This window comes from Octopus sinensis, linkage group LG22 (genome assembly GCF_006345805.1).
Source record: "Octopus sinensis linkage group LG22, ASM634580v1, whole genome shotgun sequence".
In the NCBI taxonomy this organism is placed as follows: domain Eukaryota; kingdom Metazoa; phylum Mollusca; class Cephalopoda; order Octopoda; family Octopodidae; genus Octopus; species Octopus sinensis.
Window position 1 is genome coordinate 21,297,754 of NC_043018.1, and position 17,559 is coordinate 21,315,312.

At 39.4% G+C, this 17,559-nt stretch overlaps 1 protein-coding gene across 1 annotated transcript in view; it reads right to left on the reverse strand.

Annotated features, from left to right (window-relative positions):
• LOC115223122 (canalicular multispecific organic anion transporter 2) overlaps window positions 1-12,201 on the reverse strand; it is a 54,541-nt gene extending 42,340 nt beyond the window's left edge. The window contains exons 1-2 of the mRNA XM_036512110.1: window positions 11,165-12,201; window positions 3,257-3,436 (exon numbers count right to left, since the gene is read on the reverse strand). Of these exons, the coding sequence (XP_036368003.1) occupies window positions 3,257-3,436; window positions 11,165-11,215 (231 nt within the window). The 5' untranslated portion in view covers window positions 11,216-12,201. The remainder of the gene's footprint in view (window positions 1-3,256; window positions 3,437-11,164) is intronic.
• Between the last annotated feature and the right edge of the window lie 5,358 nt (window positions 12,202-17,559).

Sequence of the window (17,559 nt, forward strand, 5' to 3'; positions counted from 1 at the left end):
TGATAGGCTTTCAGTTTCTGTCTACCAAATCCACTCATGAGGCTTTGGTTGGCCCAGGGCTGTAGTAGAAGACACTTGCACAAGGTACTAGTGAGACTGAACCCAGAACCATGTGGTTGGGAAGCAAGGTCCTTACCACACAGCCAAGCCTACACCTATATAGGCCAGTCAAATCAAATTAAAGCCTGGTCCTTATTCTGTCAGTCTCTTTTACTGAACCGCTAAGCTACATGGGCATAAGCAAACACTGGTGTTAGTGTGTGTGTGTGTGTGTGTGTGTGTGTAAAATGATGAGCTTCTGCAGCTTCCATCTACCAAATTCACTCACAAAGCATTGGAAATTATGAACACACCAAATGTCGAGATACGAGGCACAAGCAATTCCAATGACCCAGTTTTCAGCAATGTGACAATTACAACACTTTAAAAAAATAAAGTTACATTGTTATTCCCAAAGCTACTTATTTTGCTTTTTATCCACTTTTTCTACAAAAGTAGCTTATTTGTTTAACTATTTTTAGAAATAGTTTGCTTGCTTTGTGTCTGTTCATCCATAACAGACTCAGTCAGACAAATATTTTTGAAGCATTGTTCAACAGCCAGATGCCATTCCTGTTACTAGCCTTTATTCTTCAAGTAAGAGATTGTTTTTTTGTCTTGTTTTTATTCCATGCATCTTCGTCAGTAATGTTATATAAGTGGAATCATGGCCACGTGGTTGAGAAGCTCTTTATAAAGCCATCGAATTCTGGGTTTCAATTCCAGTTCACAGCACCTTGGACAAATAATCTCCACTGTTACCTCCAGGTTGACCAATGCTTTGTGAGAAAATGTGATAGATGGAAACTGCATGGAAGCCCATAGTGTGTGCATGTGTATGTTCATGTGTGTGTATATACAGGGTTATTCGAACTGAGTGGAGGTGCAATGGCCCAGTGGTTAGGGCAGCAGACTCGCGGTCGTAGGATTGCGGTTTCGATTCCCAGACCGGGCATTGTGTGTGTTTATTGAGCGAAAACATCTAAAGCTCCACGAGGCTCCGGCAGGGATGGTGGTGATCCCTGCTGTACTCTTTCACCCACTCTTACTTCCTGTTTCTGTTGTACCTGTATTTCAAAGGGCTGGCCTTGTCACTCTCTGTGTCACGCTGAATATCCCCGAGAACTACGTTAAGGGTACACGTGTCTGTGGGGTGCTCAGCTACTTACACGTTAATTTCACGAGCAGGCTGTTCCGTTGATCGGGTCAACCGGAACCCTCGTTGTCGTAACCGACGGAGTGCTTCCATCCCATTCAAAAAGAATGAACCGATTTTATTACGCGATATTTTAATAAGGAAAAGCAATAGAAAACTCCAGCTAAGTCACAAGTATTTACTCACAATCAACTTTTATTTCCTGTCTTACAAGTGTTCAATGTGGCCACCACCACCTGCAGCATCAATGTGATAATAGAATTCCTCCCAGACACGTATCAGCATATCACGATCCACCGAGTTGATTGCTGAAGTGTGATTTTTTATTTTTTTATTGTGGGGATCTGTAAAAGATCGCATTTGTCCTTTCGCCACTATCCACTAACCTTGATGACACTAAACATCAAATAACAACACGTACGTATATATATATATATATATATATATATACACATACATACATACATACACACACACACACACACACACACACACAGAGTATATGTATGTGTGTATACATAATATACACACACACAGTATATGTATGTGTGTATACATAAATATACACACACACAGTATATGTATGTGTGTATACATAAATATACACACACACAGTATATGTATGTGTGTATACATAAATATACACACACACAGTATATGTATGTGTGTATACATAAATATACACACACACAGTATATGTATGTGTGTATACATAAATATACACACGCACAGTATATGTATGTGTGTATACATAAATATACACACACACAGTATATGTATGTGTGTATACATAAATATACACACGCACAGTATATGTATGTGTGTATACATAAATATACACACACACAGTATATGTATGTGTGTATACATAAATATACACACACACAGTATATGTATGTGTGTATACATAAATATACACATGCACAGTATATGTATATGTGTGTGTGTGTATATATGTGTGTGTGTGTATATATATATATATATATATATATACACACACACACAGAGTATATTTATGTGTATGTATATATACACACAGTATATTTATGTGTGTGTGGGTGTGCATGTATACACACACAAACATGTGTCAGTCTCCCTCCATCTCTTGACAACTGGTGTTGGTTTGTTTACATCACCATGGTTTAGTGGTTCAGCAAAAGAAACTGATAGAATACTTGACTTACTTTGAAAAAAAGTAATAAGATCAATTTGTTTGACTAAGCTCTTTAAGGTGGTGCCCCAGCATGGCCACAGTCCAATGACTGAAACCAGTAGATCCAAGGCTCTACTACAGCCCAGGGCTGGTCAAATTCCCGTGAGCAGATTTGGCAGATGGAAACTGAAAGAAGCCTATCACATATGTGTGTGTGTATTACTATCTCCTGGTCTTGACACCCTGTGGTGATTGTATGCAGAGTTTATTGTTATGCAAACAGGGCCCAAACATCAAAACATTTCCCTTGAATAAAAATGTTAAAAATTAAGTTTGTGAGTTGCTTCACTTATTAGAGACAGAGCCATTTAAGCCATACAATGATTGTCTTCAACAACACACAACACATAAAATTACCAACCATCGTACAAACAATAACTCTGAGCACCTTTTCAAACTCCACCCATCTAACACCCGTGGACATATTTACAAATTCAGAAAACAGCACAGCTCCCATGACTTCAGGAAACATTTTTTCATGCTGAGAGTTGCTGAAGCATGGAACAAACTGCCGGCATCAGTTGTTAGTTGTCGGAGCACTGCATCCTTCAAAACTTCCATGTTTTCTGAGATTCGCCAACACTACACCTGATTTTCTCAAAACTTCCATGCTTTCTGAGATTCGCCAACATTACACCTGATTTTCTCCCCTCCATACACACACAAGCATGTATCTGACTCATGCATTGTTCGCTTTCCAGACATTTGTACATTACTGCATATACTCAGACAAGTTGTGGTGCACCTGAGCACTGTATACAATAATTTCATTATTATTATTATTATTTTAAGAAGCAACCAGCATGATATTAGTGACCAAATATTCTTGTGACAAAAGAAATTCTTACCATTTTGGCTATATTCAAGAATGTATATGGAATTGAACTGCTGTTGGATTTGTAAATGTAAAACAGATATAATGGTAAGCACAGCCATAGCCAGAAGCATGGTATCCACATAAGTATGGTATTCTGGAAGCACTGGGTAAACTGTGGCCATGATGCAGTACCCCATGTCAAAGAAATATTCTGCCAAAAAAGAAAAAGAAAAACAAGAAAAATATCAAAATAAGGTCGTTTGGTTGATTTAGCATTATATTCCATTATTGAATAAGAAATATTTATTTTACATTTAAGGACTTCAATAGTAAGACCAATTGTAGTTCACTACAAGAGAGAGATGAGGGAGGGGGGTTGCGAGAGAGAGAGAGAGAGAGAGAGAGACGAGGGGGGGTTGAAAGAGAGAGAGATATGACAGTGGTTGAGAGAGATGATGGGGGTTGAGAGAGAGAGAGAGAGAGAGAGAGAGAGAGACGAGGGGAAGTTTGAGAGAGAGAGAGATGACGGGGGGGCTGAGAGAGAGAGATGACGGGGGGGCTGAGAGAGAGAGATGATGGGAGGGTTGGGAGAGAGAAAGAGAGAGAAATGTTTTTAGCCCCCAAAAATTCTGTAATAGTTTGTCCTCAAGAAAAACAAATTTGGTTTTCAAAATCTGTGTCCCAAAGAGAAGATTGTCTATAAATAAAAAATGTATTACACTTTACTCTTATACTTGTTTCAGTCATTTGACTGTGGCCATGCTGGAGCACTGCCTTTAGTCAAGGAAATTGACCCCAGGACTTATTCTTTATAAGCCTAGTACTTATTCTATCGGTCTCATACACTGTTCACTTTCCAGACATTTGTACATTACTGCATATGCTTTATATGCACTTTTGACAAGTTGTGGTGCACTTGAGCACTGTGCATACAATAATTTCATTATTATTATTATTATTATTATTTACTATTATATTTTTCTTACATGGGCTTGCTTGATGCAGAATGGGGATTAAGAATTTAAATAACAATTTCCTTTTGTTATTGCTTAACCCCTTTGTTACCAACCCGGCTGAAACCGGCTCTGGCTCTGAGTACAAATGTCCTGTTTTCATAAGTTTTGGATTAAAATCTTCCACCAAACCTTAGTCACAATTTATGTTCCTAACACTAGCTGAATGATAACTAAGTTATTTTACTAAATTCTTTGTTATATTAAAAATAATTGAAAGAAACACAGAGCATCTCAAAATAAATACAGAAACGAAAGGGTTAAATCCCAGCAATGAATCACTGAATCATCATCCCATAAATATGTTTTGGGCAAGAGAAAATATAGAGACACTTCAATACATGTCAGAGTGACAAAAAAAAAAAAAAAAGAACAAAAAAAAGGTACCAGGTGGTTTGGGGGAGTGTTACAAACAACTAAATCTCTCTTAAATCACATCTTTTTATCTGAAGATTATTTTGAAATAAACAGACACAAATTGCTGATTCAGACTGTCCACATTTTAAAACCATAATTAAAATAAAATTAAAAATATACTTGAAATTTTAGGATTAATGGAGGGGGGGGGTGGAGTTAATGAAGAAAATTTAAAATTTCACTATTGGTTTTAAATTACATTTTGTTTGAAAATAAAAATGTGGATTATAATGGTAATGGCCAATTTCCAAAATTTTTCTTTTAACCTTTAAAGTTTTTCCTATAGTTTTAAAGTGAAAAAAACAAACGGAAAAAAACCCCAAATCGATATTGAGCAGGGGAAAGAGTTTGAAAATTTTTTTTCAATTTTTCTCCTTTTTCCCAAGAAAGGCGTCTCAGACTTTAAGTGCGAGGTACAAAAAGGTAGGGGCAGGTCGGTCCAGGAGAGATTCATGAATTTTTTTTTTATATAAAAAGCTTCACCCCCCCCCCCCATCATTTGCAAGGGTTTGGTGGAAAACTATCTGCAAAATTACTTTCAAAACAGAGAAAATTCAACTTATGTGGGTGTGCTATTCTGAAAAGTCTGCCAAGAGATTCTAGTACGAAAATTACCCGGCAACGACGGGTTACTCTGAGAGAGAGAGAGAGAGAGACAGACAGAGAGAGAGACAGAGAGAGACAGAGAGAGAGACAGACAGAGAGAGAGAGAGAGACAGAGAGAGAGAGACAGACAGAGAGAGACAGACAGAGAGTGTGTGTGTGTGTGTGTATATACACACACACACAAACATACATACGATGAGCTTTACCGTGTTTGCCAAATTCACTCACAAAATGACTGGTCGGTCCGGGGCTATTATGGAAGATAATTTCTCCATGCCAAAGCTGTAGGAGTGAACTCGAAACCACGTGGTTCCAAAGCTTCTTAACTACATAACCAGGTCAGTTATGTATAGAACCCGCGGAAAAGCCAACAGTTTCTAACTGGTTAAAACGTTTAAATTTTAAAAAAACGATGTTCTATTCCTCAATTAATCTACAGAATTCCAGACAGGAAGGGCGCCAGGGTTTTCTGTACTCTAGGGCCAACAGTGTGAACCCTTTTCCAGTTTTTTTTCTCGTTTATTTTTTCGTACAACTATCCTCCCACTCTCTAAACCGGCTGAAAAATACAGTCTATAATTACACTGAATAAATCTATCAAGCAAAATTTGAAAAATTCCTACCCCAAATCATGTGATATGTCACAACTCTGCATAACTCTTCCCCCTCTCTTTCGCCTTGGCTAACCTCTGTTCATTATTTTCCCCAGTTCTGGTCATGACTTCATTTAACACTCTTCGTAACCAAGTTTTCGAGTTGTTGATAGAATTAGGAATTGTTTGTATAAGTTTTCCAGATTTTAGCAATTTAGATAAATCGCCGTCTCTTACACATTACTGTTTCTGATAAGGCATGGAAATCTTAACAAATTATCACTTTTCCATCGTATTTTTGATAACTGCATTGGAGAAACTGAAATTCGCTGAAATGAATGTATGACAGCATTTTTAAAAGATACGAATTTATCTCTTAATTAAGAACTTGCTAAGCAACATCGACAGCTTCTTTCATAATGAATTATGCATTACGAGGATCGCGGTTTCGATTCCCAGACCGGGCGTTGTGAGTGTTTATTGAGCGAAAACACCTAAAAGCTCCACGAGGCTCCGGCAGGGGATGGTGGTGATCCCTGTTGTACTCTTTCACCACAACTTTCTCTCACTCTTTCTTCCTGTTTCTGTTGCACCTGTATTTCCAAGGGGCCGGTCTTGTCACTCTCTGTGTCACGCTGAATATCCCCGAGAACTACGTTAAGGGTACACGTGTCTGTGGAGTGCTCAGCCACTTACACGTTAATTTCACGAGCAGGCTGTTCCCTTGATTCGGATCAACCGGAACCCTCATCGTCGTAACCGACGGAGGGTTTCCATTCCATGCATTACGAAAGCGTTACGTTTTGGAAAATATTTCTAAGAAAATCGCCTTATCTATTCTTCTTTCATTTCCAGTTTAAGTTTCGGGATATCTACAGCTGTGTGGTTGAGAATTTCGCTTCGCGACCATGTGGTTTCCGCTCCAGTTCCACTGCGCAGCACCTCGGGATAGCCGAAGATCAACTGAACGGATCTTTTCCTTTTGAACGGCAGTTTTCAACACAATTTCTAGTTAACTAAACACTTTTAAACTTCGTATACTGGTAGAATGTGTTTATAAAACATCATTTTTTCTTGGCTTTATTGAGCAAATTCTATAGTTTGTAAGATATTTCCACTTTAATTTCGAGCATTTCGGCAATTTATGAGTAAACAAAAACTGAGAGAAGCCTGTCGTGTGTACGTGGGTTGGTCTGTTTGTTTCCCCACCACATGACAAACAGCGTTGGTTTGTTTACGTTCCTGTAAATGAGTGTTTCGGCAAAGAGAGACTGATAAAATAAATCCAGACTTTAAGAAATTCTGGCGCTGATTCGTTCGACTAAATTGCAAGGTGATGCTTCGGCATGGCTGCAGTTCGATTAACCAAACAAGAAGAAACAATTGTAAACTAACGTTACGTCATTTTATTTGTTTCAAGCAATGCTTCTTACGGGCCCCTCTTCTTTTTCTTTACTTTCTCACATACTAAACCCGACCGACTTCTTAAGATTCTATCACGAAAGATTAATCTCATAACATTTGCATTCATGACGGGAGTGAACAGGCAGAATCGTTTGCACACCGAACAAAATGCTTAGCGATATTTCTTTCGGCATTACGTTCTGAGTTCAAATTCCGCCGAGGTCGACTTTGCCTTTCATCCTTTCGGGATTGATAAATTGAGTACTAGTTACGCACTGGGGTCGATGTAATCGACTTAATCCGTTTGTCTGTCCTTGTTTAGCCCCCTTGTGGGTAGTAAAGAAATATTTCTTTCGGCATTACGTTCCGAGTTTGAATGCTGCTGAGGTTGACTTTGCCTTTCACCCTTTCGAAATCGATAAAATAAAGTACCGGTCTAGTATGGGGGTCGATGTAATCAACTTGCCCCCTCCCTTAAAAATTGGTAGCTTTGTACTCAAAATTACAAAGAATTGCATCTTGCATTCATGGATGTAACTACACAATAACACATATACACAAATCCATTTAAATGTTTTAAGATATTGCCGAACAAATACTTCCACTTCTCATATAATTTCTCCGATAGATTGCCTGAGTTGGCGTTCAAGAATTTTATAAATTTTCAATATCAGAACAAATTTTACAAATTGTTTAAGAACATTTGGTTTTGCTAATAGGTAAGTCCCGAAGACGTAACGTGAAATTCGCAGACCAAAGGGAGCAGCCACTGTATTTCTTTGCTGAGGTCGAATATTGGTTACATTTAAGAAACGAGGGCGGCCAAAATCTACGCCAGGGCCACTGTAATTCCTTGATTAAAATAATGTCATAAATTTTAGAAGTTAAACAATAAATCATATCTTTTTATAGGTTTCAGTCATTTGACTGCGGCCATGCCGGAGCAGGTCCTTGAAGTTTTTTATTTTTTAAATTTTTGTTTATTTTTAGTCGAACAAATCGACCCCCAGTACCAATTTTTAAGTCTGGTACTCATTCTAGCATTATCTTTTGCCGAACCTCTAAGTTACGGGGACGTAAACAAACCAACACTTGTTGTCAAGTGGATGACAGACACAATAACGAACACACAAGACGGGCTTCCACACAGTTTCCTTCTATAAAATTCAATTTACATGGCATCAGTCGGCCCAAGGTGCTGCGCAATAGGATTGAACACAAAACCAAGTGGTTGCAATGCGTGCCTCTTAACCATACAGCTGGTGGCGGACTGGCCAGCTTGCCCGATGGCAAGTGGGCCTCTGCGTCATTAGAATCCATATATGGCGGCGAGCTGGCAGAAGCGTTAGCACGCTGGACAAAAATGCTTAGCGGTATTTCGTCTGCCGTTACGTTCTGAGTTCAAATTCCGCCGAGGTCGACTTTGCCTTTCATCCTCTCGGGGTCGATAAATTAAGTACCAGTTATGCACTGGGGTAGATATAATTGACTTAATCCGTTTGTCTGTCCTTGTTTGTCCCTTCTATGTTTAGCCCCTTGTGGGTAGTAAAGAAATAGGTATATGGGGGCCCATCCCCTTGCATTTATTATTTCAGCCTGGTTGTGTTTGTAGACAGTTGAAAAGAATACTTTTAACTAAAGAAAAAAAATTAAATGATAGCGTTGTAGTCGCGAGCGGGCCCCCTTAGTCTCCTGGCAACCAATATTTTAGACCCGGTCTGCCAATGCATAGAGCCATATAGTCTGCGCCTATAAAGCCAAGCATGCGCCTAAATATAAATTGAAAAAAAAAACTAAAATATATAGGCGTGACTGTGAAGTAAGACGTTTGCTTCGTAACAACATGGTTCCAGGTTCAGTCCCATTGCGTGACACCTTGGGCAAGAGTTTTCTACTATGGCCTCGAGACGACCAAAGCCTCGTGGGTGAATTTGGTAGATGCAAATTGAAAGAAACCTGTTGTGTATGTAAATATATACATATATGTGTATGCATGTGTGTGTGTCCTCCATTGCCGCTTGACAACCGGTATTGGTTTGTTTACGTCCCCGTAACTTAGCGGTTCGGCAAACAAGACTGATAGAATAAATATCAAGCTGGAAAAAAAAAAAATTACTGGGGTCAATTTGTTCGACTAAAAATTCTTCAAGGCGGTCCCCCCAGTATGGCCACAGTCAAATGACTGAAACTAGTGAAAGATACTATAATAAAGTTTTAGAACTATTGCGAATTAGGGTAAGCAGCCGGTCCCTTGGCATCAAAATAGGTAACGGACCTGATCCCGGTAGGTTTTCTTGAACTGAGGATTCTCTGGTAAATGTCCTTCCTTAAGTACCATTGGTAATATCGTACCCCAATGCGTAAAACGGTGAGGTGGAGAGTCGTTAGCACTTGGGGCGCGATGCTTAGTGTTATTTCGGCCGTGTCTCTACGTTCTGAGTTCAAATTCCGCCGAGGTTGACTTTGTCTTTCATACTTTCGGGGGGTCGATAAAATAAGTACCAGCTGAGTATTTGATTCGATTTCATCGACTTGGTCCCTCCTTGTACCCGAGTTTGAAACCAATACTGTAACCAACCCAATGCAACCAGTTACATGGTGGGGGTCGCTCTAGGGTAGGGAGTGCAGTGAGAAAGTGTTAGGAAACCCAGCAGACAAAAATGTGGACCCGTCAAAAAAAGGAAACATGCTTATTATATAAATATATACGCGAGCCACACGCAGTTTTGCACACGGTCCATGGACATGCTAGAAATAGCAGCTACATTTCCAAAATCAAACTTCAAAGCGTTGAAAACGCAGTGAATAATGTAATTCTTGATTCCATTGAGAAAGATATGGTAGTCATGGTTGGAAAGCCTTTGATCATACTGGATCAAATTTCATTTAGGGTTAAAAAAAAAAAAAAAAAAGAAAATCACGTGTGTGTAAATATACACACACTTTACAATATTCACGTCGAGTACAGAGCTTCTAAGTGCTAGCTCGAGCTGCAAGAAATAGCAGTCAAATCTCCCTCAAATCATATTCCATTGAAAAAAAAAAAAGTTGCAAAAGATTTCACTGCAGCCAAAGATATCCAAAAGGTTGGTCATGTTTGAGTTACTTTCAATCGTATCTTTTAGATCAGTGCTTACCAGGATCTAAGAACAAGCCATGAGAACACATAAACCCTCAAAACTTTAGGCTAGTACAAAAAGTTGGCAGGTATGGAAAGGTGGATACAAGAAATTAGACACCTAAGTGGAAGAAAAAAGCCGTATTAGAAGTACCATAAAGATGCCGAGTCAGTTTTCTTTTTAAAATTAAAATGAAACTATCCTCATGTTAAAATGAAACCAGCTTCCAAGATACAACGAAGAAATATAAATGCATACATTGTAACCCCTCCAAAGTAATTTCGATAACGCTTTTTTTTTTTAATATATATTAGCCCGTCTAAAATACTTTTTGTATTCCCAAAAGACGAAGATTTATTATTTCATACCTGAGGTACGTATTATTTAGACACGAAGGCGAGAAAGCCGAAATGGCATTAACACTTTTAACTCCTTCCACGTAGAGTATTTTCTTAACATGCTTATTGTCAAAATATTCAGTGAGGTGGTGCAACATATAAAAACATAACAATAGTAACTTTTAACGCTAGAGTGTAAAATTTTACCTGCAAAAAACATATGAAAAGATATATTTAAAAACTTTCTACACACTCAATTATATAATTAAGTTGGTTTTATAAAAATTAATTAAGAAATTGCTTTAAATAAATATTAATTATCTCTGGGCAATATTAAACACGTTCTGACGTTTCATACAACGACGTATAACAACTCTGTACGCGAGCAGGTAATATGGCAATTAAACAGGTTAGTAGTAGTAATAATATTAATAATTAGGGTACTTTACCCAGAAGACAGTATCGTTGCAAATTGTCGCAAGTGGTTCTGAGGTGGCCATCGTATAAAGCCGAAGACAAGACTGTCCTCAGCTGAGGACCACTGCTCTTAATATGTTTGTAGTTGCGCATAGTAAAGATGTAATAGACATGTCATTAGCCCACGTGATGGAAACTCCGCGAAATTAACGAATCACTGCCGCGCTCGGCCCACCGCAATTAGGACTTTAATGTTTACCGTCGGTGCTTTTACTTAACCAGCAACACAAAAGAACCAACATCAGAGGCTCCTATTGTCACACTCAACAATGTAAACACATCACGAGTCAGCAAGCGGTATCGTTTTTGTATGAGTTTTTGTTTTGTTGTTCGACCAGGTAGAAATGAAACGACGGCCATGCTGATTATGTGTACGTTCCGCTAGAAGTAAGACGTGATGGTCACGCCTGTAACTTAACCTTGGTTGATATTATTACACTACGCTGCAACAACATACCCAGAGTACGATTTCGACTTCACACACCAAAACAATATCCGCGTGTACGGCACATTGAGAGCGCTTCTACGTTGTCTTTCGACCTGCTAGTAATAGCAATTGATTCTTCCTAAAAGTCTTTCCTTGATGTTATAAGGAAAAGTTCGGGTGAAGGCTTTAGATAATGCAAACAGTATGTTAGATCCGAAGAACTCAGTCGTCTCTGCGTCAGTAATTCTTGAGGATGAAGCGAGTAGTATCCTTCGTCGGAGAGGTACAAATGGTATGTCCCGAAGCATTAGAGTTTTTCCTCCATCTGTAAACAAGTTTATTACGCATTTGAATTGGATAACGTAAACCACACACACATTCTCGACTGGAATATCTTTGACCATAGGCTTGCCCGAAAGGAGCTGATTTGTGACGAAACAAAACACTTCAATTACATCCACCACAACGGCGAAAGTAAACCGTACATACACTCGGTGTTTAGGGTTAGGGTTTTTGTTACGCCCGAAAACGGGTAGTGTACGTATTCTTAAACTCCGTCCACCACAGCAAGATACAAACTGCACAAAAAAGGTGGGGGGGGGGCGACGAAGGAGCCTTTAAGCCACTTGTTCTCAAGAGGGATCCATATGACACCTGAGAGCGCACACAAGCAAAATAGTAAAATGGGGTCCGCAATAGTATTTTCAGGGTTCATGAAAAAAAGTTGCTTTAGAATTAGCCTGGTTTCTTTCTTTAAAGTTATACATAGTTCAACTTAGGTGAATGTATGAAAGACAAAAATGGGAATTTTGAAAGAAGCATCTATAAGACTAATTGTTAAACATTGAATGACTACGGGAGTCCGTATGAATAGAATAGTAACCAAAAGGGTCCACAAATAAAAGAGAAAAAGGTTGAGAACCACAGCTTTATCGATCGTTCGAAGCTGCTAGTAGTAGCAGCCAAAATTTTCTCGAATCTCAGCCGACCATTTAATTAATTTTTTTTTTTTTTCGAACTTGATCTTAAGTTCTGCTCGATCAGAGCTGGACTGGGACAAGATATCACCCAGCAACCAAACAATGTGACTCGCAGCTATATCGCTGCAGCATAGTGGGTCTGCTTAAAACAGGACTGACAATAACATTTCTACAAATTTCGCTGCACATGCAAACAACAGTTATTACGAATTGCATAACAATGGCTCGGGAACAGAGTGGAGGAGCACGGGAGATGCAAGCGCATCCCCTTAAAATTGCAATGAAGACGCTTTGAATATCCCTCTGAAAAACCTCACCAGAACGAACGAGTGTAGAAACGTTTTTGGACTGATACGAAACATTACTTTTCCATTATTGGAATCATCTGATTTGATTGATGTACAAATAATGATAATAATAATCACAATTATTATTATTATTATACCTTAGCCGGCGAGCTGGCAGAATCGTTACTGCACAGGGCAAAATGCTTAGCTGCTTTTCGTCTGTCTTTATGCTCTGAGTTTAAATTCAGCCGAGATCAACTTTACCTTTGATCCTTCCAGGATCGATAAAACAAGAAGTGATTAAGCACTGGGGGGTCGATGTAATTGATTTACGCCCTCACCCGACATTACTGGCCTTGTGCTAAAATTTGAAACCAGTAATTATCATTATACTTTTATGTTTTAATATCAAGATTGAAAAAAAAAAAATCGACCTTGTTTGTGACAAATTTTGCACCCGAGATTGCACCTGCGAAGCAGATTTCGTTCCCGCGCTTACATTACATGGAACACATTGATAAAAATCTCAACGCAGGCATGTTTTTAAAGTGAGCAAAATAACACGAAAATGTGCTGAGAATATTCTCGAAAATAGCAACAACACAAGTGTTTAGATACGATAGATTTTTCTTTTCTCTCGATAATTTGATCTTTTTTTACTTCAAATGACTTTTTTTTTCTTTTCTTCCTATCAAAATATGTTGTCCATAAAACCGAAAATGTTTACGGGGTAAAAAGAAAAAAAAATTAAATATGCATATCGTTTGTAAGGTAATTTTAGCTTTAATTAAAATATTTTATTCTAAAAAAAGAAAAAAAAATGTTAGCTTCTTGCCGGATTAGGTCGAGCTCCCCACAGGATCCCAAAAACGACAGGTAGAGGTTTTGGGAACCAGATAAATTCTAAGATATATTCCAGGATTAATTGAAAACATTATTTTTATATATTTCATGAAAGTTAAGATTTGAGTTTAATGATTACATATATAATGCGTAATATAAAACCACATTAAAATGCAAATCCCAAATCGAAAACGAACACGGAAGAAGAGAAAAAGAGGAAGAAAGAAATGTAAAAGAAGGAAAAAATCAAGGATTTGTTCTCAGGTGGTGGTGGTGGTGGGGAGACAGATAGATCCAGCAGAGATAAAGAAAGTGAACCTTTGCAGCCAGTTAGGGGTTCCGGGGTGGGATGCCACTAATTGCTTTTCTTGTTAAGAGTAATTTGGGGAGAGGTGGCGGGAATTTAAGACGATTAGAGTGATGATGACACACACGGACATGCACATAGACACAAGTATGTGTGACAGTGATAAGTAATTCCTAATTCATCCCATTCGTACACACACTCACAGACATTCACATATATATCTATCTACTAGCACTATGACCCGGCAATGCCAGGTCATAGTGCTAGTGCATGCATATACAGCTGTGTGCATGCGCACATACACGCGAGTACTGTCCAAATCTCCAACCAATCACATACAGCTAGCTGGCATTCACTTGGTGTATCAAGTTTCGGAAATTTTGATTGGGTTTTGGATAGAAAATTCACCAAAAATCACTTCTACTGATTTTTTAATGGCTTTGCGGGGTGACTGGGGAAATGTAAAAATGTGCTCGACCACCCTTGGACGGTTTTGAATGACCATAGAAAGTGCGAGCCCTCTAACTGAAAAATTGTGGATTTGTATAAAGGATACACACACACACAGACACATTTTGCCGTTTACATACATACATATATATATATATATATATATATATATATATATATATATATACAGGCGCAGGAGTGGCTGTGTGGTAATAGACGGAAACTGAAAAAAGCCTGTCGTATATATGTATATATATAGTGTGTCTGTGTTTGTCTCCCTAGCATTGCTTGACAACCGATGCTGGTGTGTTTACGTCTCCGTCACTTAGCGGTTCGGCAAAAGAGAATAAGTACTGGGCTTACAAAGAATAACTCCCGGGGTCGATTTGCTCGACTAAAGGCGGTGCTCCAGCATGGCCGCAGTCAAATGCCTGAAACAAGTAAAAGAGTATACACACACACACACACACATATATATATGAATGTATATGTGCATAGATTTGTATATAAATCTTTCTCTCACACATATATATATATATATATAGAATATATGTGTGCATCTATTTGTATATAAATCTCTCGTTTTGTCTCTCTCTCTCTCTCTCTCTCTCTCTCTCTCTCTCCCTCTCTCTCTCTCTCTCTCTCTCTCTCTCTCTCTCACATTGTATGCACACAAACACAGATTGTGTGGGATTACTGCATGCAGACATCCTACTTGTGGCCATATTCTCTTTTGATACAAATACAAGAGAACAGTTAACTGATACTTTCCACCGTTTTAGTGAGATGTGTCAACGTATTAATGTACGGATTAGTGTAGGAGTACTTAAGTATGTGCGTGTATGCGTATGTATGTATGTTTATATATGCGTATGTATATGTGTGTGTTTGTATGTATGCGCACATTTACATATACATACACTCGTGTACATATAGAAGCAGAAATATTGTTTTTATTTTTTATTCGTTTCTGTCATGCAATTGCGACCATGTTGGGGCACTGCTTTTAAGGTCTTAGTCGAAGAAACCGGATGCAATTTAAATCTGATACTTGTATTGCCTATCGGACTATTTTTTTTTGTTTTTGCCAAAGTGCTAAGTCAGGTGAACACAAAGTACTAACAGCTGTAAAATAATGGACACACACACACACACACACACACACACACACACACACACACACACACACAGATGTATATATGTGTGTGATATATATATATATATATAGGAGTGGCTGTGTGGTAAGTAGCTTGCTTACCAACCACATGGTTCCGGCACATAAAAAACACCCACTACACTCATGGAGTGGTTGGCGCTAGGGAGAGCATCCAGCTGTAGAAACATCGCCAGATCAGACTGGAGCCTGGTGCAGCCTCCTGGCTTTCCAAACCCCGGTCGAACCGTCCAACCCATGCCAGCATGGAAAAACGGACGTTGAACGATAATGATGATGATGATGATGATAGGTACAAAGCCTGAAATTTTGTTGTTAGTCAATTATACCAACTCCAGCGCTCAACTCTTTTACTTGTTTCAGGCATTTGACTGCGGCCATGCTGGAGCACCGCCTTTAGTTGAGCAAATCGACACCAGGACTTATTCTTTGTAAGCCTAGTACTTATTCTATCAGTCTCTTTTGCCAAACCGCTAAGTTACAGGGACACAAACACACCAGCATCGGTTGTCAAGTGATGTTGCGGGGACAAACACAGACACACAAACGTATACACACACGCGCATACATACATATATATATACATATATACGACAGGCTTCTTTCAGTTTCTATCTACCAAATCCACTCACAAGGCTTTGGTCGGCCTGAGGCTATAGTAAAAGACACTTGCCCAAGGTGTCACACAGTAGGACTGAACCCGGAACCATGTGGTTCGTAAGCAAGCTACCATACCACCATAAAAGCATTGACTAAGGGGGCTGCCCTCATTCAAGTGGTTTCAAATCTCTGTAACACTGCACGTTAGCTGTGCAGACTGTAATGAAGCCTTTTTATTTAAGACTTTGGCTATGTTTTTTTTCCTCAACATATGGTTCTGGGTTCAGTTCCACTGCGTGACATCTTGGGCAAATGTCTTCTGCTTTAGCCCTGGGCTGACCAAAGCATTGTGAGTGGATTTGGTAGTCAGAAAGTAAAAGAAGCCCGTTTTATATATATATATATGACACATGACCGACCAGACCATCAGATGTTGTTACACATCGCTGGTCACAATGCGTTCGCATTGTTTTTTAGCCTTCGAATGATGCCACCCCGCTGGCTAAGCGAGCAGGCCAACAGAAGAAAGAGTGGTGAAAGAGTACAGCAGGGATCACCACCCCCTGCCGGAGCCTCGTAGAGCTTTTAGGTGTTTTCGCTCAATAAACACTCACAACATCCGGTCTGGGAATCGAAACCGCGATCCTGCGACTGCCAGTCCGCTGCCCTAACCACTAGGCCATTGCGCCTCCACACACACACACACACTCACACACACACACACACACACACACACACACACACATATATATATATATATATATACACATACATATGAGGGGCTGCTAAAAAGTTCCTGGCTTTAAGGGTATTGCGAAAGGCTTGGTTTGAGGCCCAACATTTCGAGTTCTTTCACAGGGCTTAGAAAAACTGAAGGACCGCTGCAATAATTGTGTGAATCTGAGAGGGGAATATGTTGTATAAAATCATAATTAACTGATCCTCCTGTATTTTCTGTTACCCAAAGCTGGGAACTTTTCAGCACCCCCTTCTGTGTGTGTGTATATTTATATATCACCTTGATCACCTTGACCGACCAGTTCGTCGAGCGTCCATTTGACACCACTGGTCACAGCACGCTGTCCACTCCTCTCTGGGTCGCGCCTTTCTCATCCACGTGATCCCAATCGTCTTCCTGAAATCGTAACTCCACCGTCGCGGAGGCCTTCCGGGTGGTCGTTTCCGCTCGCGCGAGTAGCACTCGACAACTGCGCGGACCTCCGATTATTGGTGAGCTGGGCGATGTGTCCAGCCCATCTAAACTTGCTGCGTGTATACTCTGTGATGATATCCCTCATG